Raw genomic sequence first — 10,223 nt, forward strand, 5'->3', positions numbered from 1 at the left:
TCAGGCTGGGTTTCCCCAGCCACTCTGAGCACCTGAATTATCTGAATTTTGGCTTCATGTTAACAAAACTACTGAATACCCTGATCTTGCTGATGGAGCAACACCTGTGATGCTGCCATTTGGTAGTGCATATCTTTGCAAAGCAGGGTTTCCAGCAATGACTACTATGAGGATGAAATACAGTAGCAGGCTATGTGTTAATAATGATCTGAGGCTCTGTCTGACAATCATCTAACCCCATATTGACCTACTCATTGGCAAAATGCAAGCTCAGCCATGCTACTCATGCATGCCAAAATAGCCCTTTCAGTTTGTTATAACAAACGCTGTTTGTGAAACTCTTACGTTTTTGGAATAAAATCTTAATAGCTGATGCAATCAATGATTGGTGTTCCTACATTCCCATAAAAACTGCGATTGACTTTGCAAGTACTATCATCTTTCAACAAAATTCCACATTAATATGGGTGCTAAGTAAAGTTTTGCTTGTGTTACTCAAGTAATGGTTATAAAATAGGCAAGCTTGTCATTAAAATACATGAAGCTGATGGTTGTCGAAGACCCTAGCTCCAAAATTCATGTGACTATAAATCAATGGGTCACTATTCCAAGTAAATTTGGACTTGTGGTCACCATACTGAAAAGGTTCAGAACTGTTGCCCTAGAGACCCAGGGCAGTTACAGTGAAAATGTATCATACACTCAAGAGGCTGAAACACTATCATTTTATGTAAAAAAAAAAAACCCTTAACAAAGAATTCAGCCTTAATAAGAAAATATGATTTAATATTTAAGGAGCCCCACACTGTAGGATTATTTGATACAAAAAATACCAAACTAAACCAAAGACTCCTGCTATATCTTAATAGAGGAAGTCCTTTTCCTAGCGCTGATCCCTACTAACCAGGCAGAAGAGGGAGTTATTAGCAAGCCTGGAGGAATCTCAAGATTTTCAAACACAAAAATATTTTCAGCTTTCTGTTCTTCTATGCTGCGTGGCAAATCATTTTGGAAACTAGGAGGGGTATTCAAAAGCAGACTTTGCTATGACACAAGATTTATGTGCCATAGATGCACATATGGCACAAGTTTACGCTTATGGATCAGTATCTGCTGTTCAATTTAAAAAGTATCAAATATCGTAGTGGGCTTTCACAAACCCTTGGGTGTGCCTACTGGCCCTTATTCTTCACCCCACATCTTTCATTTTTGCATTTTACATTACAAGTACAGGCATCACCAAAATCAATCGAACAATTCCTTACATTTTCATCAACTACAAGATGGAGTCCATCTCCCCCTGCTGGGAAGATATAATGTTGCAGCGGAGTGGGTCGATAATCTGTGTAAATCACATGACAAGGCTGGAAGAGAGAAACCCATTATTTACAAAATTTATAGCGCCTTTATAAGCAGTACACAGCGTATTTGACATGTTCAACTTCTATATTACAACCAGCTGAGCTAGGTTTTCAATACAGGCTTCTCAACAAGATGAATGACTCCCTTCCTGTGAAGGCAAGCTCAGTCACAGGATCTGCCCATTACTTGAAGTTAGGGACAATTCCTGGTTCAGACATTACGTAAAAGTGAAATAAAAGGCTTCTGAACACCTTCAAGGGGGCAGGGGGTGATGAATGCAAGCCAGGAAAAGGTTGGGCTCATTCACACAGCCCAAACCACAGTTTAACATCCAAACAGAGTCACTGAATTAACTAGAAACTTCTGAGGCATCATTCTCTAGAAATCACTGCCTTCTAATGCAGTATGATTCCAAAAGTTATTTCACATATAGAACTTTACCTGTTTGTGAAGATGGCATATCCATTCAGCAAACTGGCGTGCATTTGGAATAGTGGCAGAAAGGAACACATAGTGAACGTTGTCTGGGAGTAAAATGATGGTTTCCTCCCATACCACACCACGCTCTAGAAACAGGAAACCCACAGGAAACGTTATAAGACACATTATTTCCATCTCATTTCTGCATGCATGAATCCATACACAATTAGCAAAAATGCAATACCTGAATCCCTCATGTAATGAATTTCATCAAATATAACCCAAGCAACTTCACGCATGACCTCAGAACCTCTGTAAAGCATACTTCTCAAAATCTAAAAAGAAAAAGAAATTTCAATTAGGAAGGAAGACTGTGACAAGGCCACTGCCATAATTCACCTTCAGCCCACAGAACAACGCATATAGTGCATTATAAACAGAAATAAATACATTGGCCAAAATCTAAGCCCTATTTACAAATAACACTGTGATGCAAGATTTCTTTAAGGCCCAGGATCTAAAGTGAAATTTCATGAATCCTTTACTTATAAAGGATTGCAACTGCTGTGAGTGCTGGAAGGAAGCCTGCTCCCTCCTGCAAGTCCCATTTCCACCTGGCCCAGGATGCGGGGCCCAGACTCACAGCCACTGGGACACTGCTGGAACAACTCTTGGGTTGGGGCAACCAGCTAAAAAGGTTTAAAATGTTTTAAATGGTTCTCATTTTGGCTCCTATGTTTTGTTTTTGTCAGGTTGGGGTTGGTTAAATGTTTAGTTGGGGCTGACGGTTATTTTAAGTTGGGTATAACTGTAAACTGTTATTATTGTTATCATCATCATCGACTTTTATTGCGCTAGCCATAGGCCATGGCATCATTCAGAAAAATAACAAAAGGAAAAACAGCAATAACCATGAAAATCATCAGGCACCACACATACATTATACACCACGGTCACAACTACTAAGATTCTTTGTTGCATAAAATAGAATAGCAGAAGATTCTCTAGTAAAATGTGCCAAATTAAATATCCAAATCCCTTTTGCAGTTGACTGCTATTTTATCTAGTTCTTTCCTCCTGATCTTCTTAGCTGCCAACACATAGAGTGCTACTTTACAAGTTACAAAGTCATCAGTATTGCTCAGCAGCCATTTCACCCTTTCCACCCTATTCAAGTGAGTTCCATTCGGAAACAGGGGTTTTATGAATCAGTCTTTTGGGTCTATATATAATAGGCACTGCAATAAATAGTGGCACAAGTACTCCACACAGGGTTGCCCATACAGACAAAGTCTCTCTTCATAATGTATTTAATTTTTATTAATTAAATTTTTATTATTGTTGTTGTTATTATTATTGGTTTCTACTAATTTGTTTGTCGATGTATAGGATATTCTCTTTTTTATGTTTTGTTGTCGAACATTTTGGGAGTCACGGATTACGTTCGAGAACCAAGGTTCCATTGTATAACAAAAAAATAGTTGCTATATGGGAACGTAAGAGTACAGACAAGTAAAGGTGCAATGACAGAGGGAAGTTAAAATGGTTCAGCATAGTATATTGACTTTTCATAGTTATTTTTGCTATAGACAACTATTTGTTTTATCCTCAATAACACAAATTGGGTATTGCACACTGTAATCCTAAACGCACTTACTAAAGGGTAAGCCCCATTGAACACAGTGGGGCTGACTTCTTCGTAAACATAAATATGAGCCACCAACACTCCAGCAGAGAAAACCAGTGTCAGGACAGGGTAACTCCTAGACAAACTTACCTCCGTTGTCATTACAAGACAAGATGCTGTCGGATTGATGGTGACATCCCCTGTCATTAGACCAACATCTTGAAATTCTTCATACATCTCACGATATTTTTGGTTACTGAGAGCTTTGATGGGACTAGTAAATATCACACGTTGTTTTTCCCTTAAAGCTAAAGCAATGGCATACCTGCAGGGCATATGCAATTGAGCATTCATTAAAAGCAAAGATACTTCAAAACACTTTTCATTGCTATTGGATCTATCAATAGATTTGTAAAGGAGACACATTTAGAAACAAGCTACAGGCTGAAATCCAATAAATGTAAAACAGGAGAATGGATGAGAAAATCTCAAGCATTCCAATTCCATACTCTTTGGTGTTTCTACAACCTGCTAGCAATCTGTCCCAAACACTTAACAGCCTAAGAACTGCAGATCTATAAAAATAAACAAGAGACGCAAAGGATCAGATCCAGACTTTACCATCCGTGAACAGAAAGCCGTCTTCTGTCCACAGAAAGCTTTTGACCCAGTAGAGGGATCCTGCTGGTGCTGGTGGGGAATTCTATGATTCCCCCTCCCTCTACAACCTCCAATGCCAACCCCCAGCCCTCCAAAACAGTGTGGGAGGTGATACTAGGGACTAGCAAAAATCACTTTCTCCTCCCTTCTACTGGCAGCCTTCCAAGAAAAAATCTTTTGGAAAAAACGAATTAAGCTTTTCCAAGTGGTACAGCAAAACTAGTCATGCCAATAAAGAGTCAAGACACTGCCAACACCTAACCTCTCTAGACTCTCTCCTACATCCTGATTCTCCCACACCTATTCATGTAGAGCAACCTTTCTCAACCTGTGGGTCCTCAAATGTTGTTGGACTACAACTCCCATCACCCCTAGCTAGCAAGGCCAGAGCTCAGGGATGATGGGAGTTGTAGTCCAACAACATCTGGGGACCCACAGGTTGAGAACCGCTGAAATGCAACTGCCAACACCGTGAGCAACAAAACTGGAGAGGTGATATACACATTTAAAAAGCAGTCCAAGATCACCTGCTTATCTGCAAGTGATTTTTTATTTTCCACCACTGAGTATTTTGGGATAACTTACAATAAGCCCCCCCCCACATTTATTTTTAAATTCATCTCAGAATTACTTACTCTGCACACACTGTTTTCCCTGCTGATGTATGAGCAGACACCAGCACCGACTGATTGTTATCCACACACAGAATAGCTTCTCTTTGAAAAGCATCAAGAATGAATGGATATTCCTGGGGGGATAAAATCAACACATATACCTTAATTTTTGTCAAGTATCTTCGTAGAATGTAACTTGGTATTAAAATTTTAGAACAACTGATCATAAATCACTCCAATGTTTCTCCTGAATTCATTATAGAGTGGAGCCTTTTTATTTTTATTATTATTAGAAAAGGCTTTTCACGTATGTACTTCAAACTCCGAAACATAGGAAACTGCACTCCTGATACTAATCCCCACAAGCTGGCACATTTCTGCAAGCTGTCATGACATTATAAACACTGTACATCTCTTGGGATACTGAAATGAATGCAACTGCTAAACTATGGAAACTGATATCCCCATGTATGGTGGAAATTACACTTAAAAGACCACTGTGAAGAGAGCTTTGCCATCTTGCTTGTCTACATGGAATTTATGACTAGCTCAAATTGAAAAATAGAGCACTTTTGATAAACACATTATCACTGCCTAAAAACCACCATCCTAAGACTTCTGTTGTCTGTTAACCTTCTTCTAAGAAGCTGCATTAATAGATTTTGCTATACTTTGTGTTAATGAAGAACCACACAACAAGAATGTGAATAAAAACCTTCACCCAACCCATAAACAAAGGAAATATCCCAATGCTAGAATGAGCTTGAGTCCCAGCTAATAATATTATTGCTATTCTAATTCCAATGTTAAACTGAGCTTTCCAACCAATTTAACAAAAAGGGTGGTCAAGTGAAAAGTCATAGGAAGCTGCCTTATACAGAGTAAGACCACTGGTCCATCTAGCTCCATACTGTCTACTCTGACTGGCAGCAGCTCTCCAGGGTTTCTTAGCCCTATTTGCAGATGCCAGAGATTGAAACAAGGACCTTTACAAAGAACTCTGGATAATGCTTTTGTCCAAAGTGTCTTGAGCAAACAGAGTGATTCATTGCATCATCTTTCTGCAACACTCAAAGAGTATCAAACCAAATATATGTTTAAGGCCACACAAGTAATCCCCACAGGAAATCTGGGGTGCAGTCATGTTATTAAATGTTAACCTGCTTGAATTACTTATATACCCAGCAGTTCCAGCCAGATATCCCTCCTGCATGTGCTGTAACATTCAAAACACAAACCTTTGCAGCTTTTCCAGTTCTTGGCTTCAGGGCTATAAAATCTTCGTCTGCAGGAAGAGCAACCTAAAGAAAAAATGTTTTAAATATTTACATTAGTAGATGAAATTTATTAACTTCCTGCACATTTGCAGCTACCTTTCAAACCTGTACCCCTCTCCCACCACTGATCTTCTAAGACATTTTACAATTAGCAGAAAAAGCAAAGAATTGAATGAAGACACTGCTAAAACATTGCTCAGAAAGTATGTTAGATTCTCCCTCAGTAACAAAGTTCCCAATGCCTTTGGGTTGTATCCAACAAAGTTGTTTAGTGCAATGAGAACTCCTCTCCCCACACCCCTCCCAAACAGAATAGAGAAGCACAGGAAGAGAAGATGAAGTCCCAGTGCGCAGGTGTAAGTCCTTGTTCTAATGGGACAGCTTTGTTGCATACAACCCTTTATTTCAGAAGCAAACCTGTCTCAAACCATTTCTTCATCAATAAATGCTACCACTAGCAATTGGCTCTATCCAATGCCAGTGCAATACCTCTTCTATTTAAAAAATAATAATTAACTTGTTATTTAACATCCTAGTTACTCCAGGTACATTTCAAATAAAAATAGTAACAATTATTATATTGTTTGAAGCTAAAATGTGACAACTGACTAATGGAGAGGCAGAGAAAAAACATTGAAATGTTGCATTTTTAGCCCTATGAAAATTGTCCTGTCAATTGGGGTTTGACAGATTTGCTGCAGCAAATTAGAACGGTGAGATTTATGGGTGCATTTCTTAAAAATGCAAGTGAGATAAAGCTTAAAAATTTTGCCCATTTCCCCCCCCGTTTAACTATTAATATCTAAAACAGCCCCCAACATCAATTATATGTATATCAACTATTTACTTTCTGTTCTCCAGCATATTCTAGTTTAGCCAATAAATGAAACAAGGACACAAATATATAGATGAAGACTGGGGGCTATGAAGACAAAGGGCAGCTCAATTGTTTTCATTTTCAGACATTTAACATCAAGGAGCACACATCACTGAGACAAAGATAGCCCTCATTGCAAAGGCGTCCAACTATATCCACCTTTAATTTTCTCCAATGTACGTGAATGATTTGCAATACTTCATTTTAAAATGTAACATCAAAACATTACTAAAAGCAGAGTTTTTAAAGTATCTACTATAAGAGCCAGGAAATTCAAACAAGTAGTAGCATATACAACAAAATATAACAACCACCGACATTAAACTCACCTCATGTGTACAACCTTCAACAGTTTCAACTGCTTGTACCTTTATTTTTGGCATGAGGTCTGCCAAACTGAAAGGAAAAGTGCAAATTAATACTAGCAATCATTAACAAAATACCCCATACATTTATGAAGGTTGTTGGTTTAATTAATTATCATGATATCCTGACTAAGCACTATGAAAAAACAATGCTTGTCGGTCCCTTAGCTAGTACAATCATTATTACACATTTCCCACAATATGCCAATTCCAGAGCCAGCTTAAAAAACTGCAAGACAATTTGCTACTCATCTTGTCACCTGGGGCAAGTAATGAATGCCCCAGGCTCAAAGCACCATAAAAAACTGCTACACACCTGCATGTTCTCTGCTCTTCCCATCCCCCACTATCATCATAGTAGTGTCCCAGTTATCTGCCCTAGCCTTTTAAAGATGGGTAAACATTTGTTAATTATTCCAATGTACACCCTGACCCTCAAGCATTTTCTCAGAGAGGCTAATCACATAATGTTAAGAACATTTAAACTTAAACAGTAAATCTTTAAAAGCAGCAAGAAGATCAAAATGTTCAGAATAAAGCAAACTAATCACCCTGGTCTTCAAGGAAACAACAGTACAGAGTCTTACTCACTTTCCCCTCATCTTTAAAGGACTGGGGTAACAGTCTATGATAGTTCGGGGAAGAGGAAAGCCAAGAAGAGAAGTGGGCAGAGGCCCATGCAATAATTATTCATAGGGCTAATGTTAGGAGACTGGAAATTTAGTTGTGGTAAAGACTGCACTATAAGTAGCCTGTCTGCTTTAGATCGGCCAGGACAGGAGAACTCCCTTCAAATATTTATTAATGCAATTGATTCATAATTAGGAGGCTACATCATATATTCATTTACATAGTTCAAATTTATCAGAAAACAATTATACTTATTTGGCATTTAAGGGAAAAAATGATATGTTTGAGTATCAGCAACAAATACTAATTCATGAGTACCTAGCCAAAATATTAAACAGACAAAGACAAAAGAAGCCTCAACCAGAGAACTTGTGCCATCACAAGTTTGCAAGAAAGGTGATTATATAAATGCAAGAGATAAAAACTCAATTTGTTAGTCAATAAAACACAACAGAAAAAGTATATCCCAGCACTCAACAGAAGCAGTTTCAACTCCAAAGTACTAAAATTCCAAGCTGTGTCTTTCCTTTAGGTTAAGCAAGAAGGCAAGTATTCATGGCACAAAGTTTTCAAACATGCTTTCCTTCATATGATTATTTATGGCAGAATAATGTGATATAAGCAAATGTTTACAAAACACTTATGAAAACTCAATTATGGTGCTTGTTGTAATCTTTGCTGGCCAGTTATCATGCAACCATTCAAGCCTCTAACATGCTTACCTGAGATCTTCTGTGGTGGTATCTTCCAACTTTGGCTTCTTTTCAAAAACTGGAATGTCTGTGCTATCGACCTCTGCATCTCGTTTAGTTTTTGTTGGAAATTTAGAGGATGCTGCAGATTTGCCATCTGATTGTTTCCTGAAATACAAATCAAAAAAATGGGTAATTGTTAGTAAACTCTCAACATCTAAACAAAGCTCAACAGATTTCCAACAGGATATGAAATGTTACATTCCCATTTCTTTAAATGATGCTTCATGGTGAGATTCAGATACGAAGTTCTCTCTGTAATAACCACTGACTTTCGCAAATGGTAAAATTCATGTGGAAGGAAGGAAGCTGCCAGATGAGGCCATGACCTGGTGGAGTTTACATGCACTACTCCCAGAACAAGCAGCAAAAACCCAGCATCTCCAAAGCTGGTTGGCTGTGGGCCCATCACTTATCTGACACTACTAGAGGCAACAGAGCCAGTTGCTGTTTTTTAAAAAACAAAAATAAAAAAAATGTTTTTCTATGTATACATCTTCTAACAATATTTCTCTAACAATTTGCCATATTTCCCTCCCTCCTCTCCTGGACTTCCCTCATACTCCCAGGGCCAGTTGTTATCATCACTATCAACTCCATCAGAGGGAAATGTCTCATCTGTTATCCCATAGTGAGGGGATTGCATAAACCTTTCAAATATGCACAGAATTCATTCGAAATTTGCTGTTATTTGCTGCAGGCAACACAGTCTGAAATACTGTGGGGACAGGGAAGCTAACCCTGCAGGTGTCAAGCTTCAAGTGAGGCTTCAGAGAAGATTATTGTGGGGGGAAAGGGAAAGGGAAAGGGTTCCACATGTGGGAAGCTCCGCTGGCGCCATCATATATCTTTAGGCGCCAGGCAAAAGCTTCCCTCTATAACCAGGCCTGTGGCCTTTTAGAAACTTGTGGGATATTTTTAATGTATTTCTTCCCCCCGCCCCCCGGCTGTAATGTATGGATGTGGGGTTTGTTTCTAAGTCGCTTTGGGGTGATGTGTGGTGCTCCCAAAACTTTATCCAGTTTGCAAAGAAAGTTAGCGATCCCCTATCACGGAGAAACGTTTAACAGGAAACTACAGCCTCCTCCTCTAGTTGTCTCTCAGGAGACTTCGAGGGCGTCCAACCACCCGCGAAACTGCAGCCATCTCCATAGGGACGGTCGAACTTCGCCCTTCCGCCTCTCCTTCTCAAGCTCTCCCTGGATCCTCACCCGGCCTTGCCTACAGCAGCGGCAGCGGCAGTCGCCTCAGCTGCCCCCTTCGCCTTCTTCGAGCCGGAAGCGGCGGCAGGGTCTTCTTCGAACACGCTGAACAGCTCGTCCCCAAAGGCGTCCGCCATCTTTCCCACTCCCCGGCAAACACACGCGAGAGGCACTCCCGCCACGCACCGCGCGCAGGACGATAGTGTCGCGCGCCCTAGAGCGGCCTTTTAGGCTGAACTTCCGGCGGACGTTGAAAGGGGCCCCATGATCCTCAGAGATAAAAAAATTGAGGCACGCAGGGCCACCTGAAGGGAGCTGAGTTATTCTGTTACACCAAAAGCAACAGAAAGAGGGGTTTTTTTAACGCCTTTTAATTTATACCTAAAGGGTATAAATAATAAAAGTATTATTATTATTTTATTTGGCTACATTTGCAC

At 39.6% G+C, this 10,223-nt stretch overlaps 1 protein-coding gene across 1 annotated transcript in view; it reads right to left on the reverse strand.

The window, feature by feature from the left end:
- MTREX (Mtr4 exosome RNA helicase) overlaps positions 1 to 10,002 on the reverse strand; it is a 38,367-nt gene extending 28,365 nt beyond the window's left edge. Inside the window, exons 1-9 of the mRNA XM_083465793.1 lie at positions 9,796 to 10,002; positions 8,555 to 8,692; positions 7,167 to 7,233; positions 5,922 to 5,984; positions 4,705 to 4,817; positions 3,560 to 3,734; positions 2,027 to 2,117; positions 1,804 to 1,928; positions 1,266 to 1,364 (exon numbers count right to left, since the gene is read on the reverse strand). Of these exons, the coding sequence (XP_083321919.1) occupies positions 1,266 to 1,364; positions 1,804 to 1,928; positions 2,027 to 2,117; positions 3,560 to 3,734; positions 4,705 to 4,817; positions 5,922 to 5,984; positions 7,167 to 7,233; positions 8,555 to 8,692; positions 9,796 to 9,923 (999 nt within the window). The 5' untranslated portion in view covers positions 9,924 to 10,002. The remainder of the gene's footprint in view (positions 1 to 1,265; positions 1,365 to 1,803; positions 1,929 to 2,026; positions 2,118 to 3,559; positions 3,735 to 4,704; positions 4,818 to 5,921; positions 5,985 to 7,166; positions 7,234 to 8,554; positions 8,693 to 9,795) is intronic.
- Between the last annotated feature and the right edge of the window lie 221 nt (positions 10,003 to 10,223).

Source organism: Podarcis liolepis (assembly GCF_965112155.1).
Source record: "Podarcis liolepis genome assembly, chromosome: 11".
NCBI lineage: Eukaryota > Metazoa > Chordata > Lepidosauria > Squamata > Lacertidae > Podarcis > Podarcis liolepis.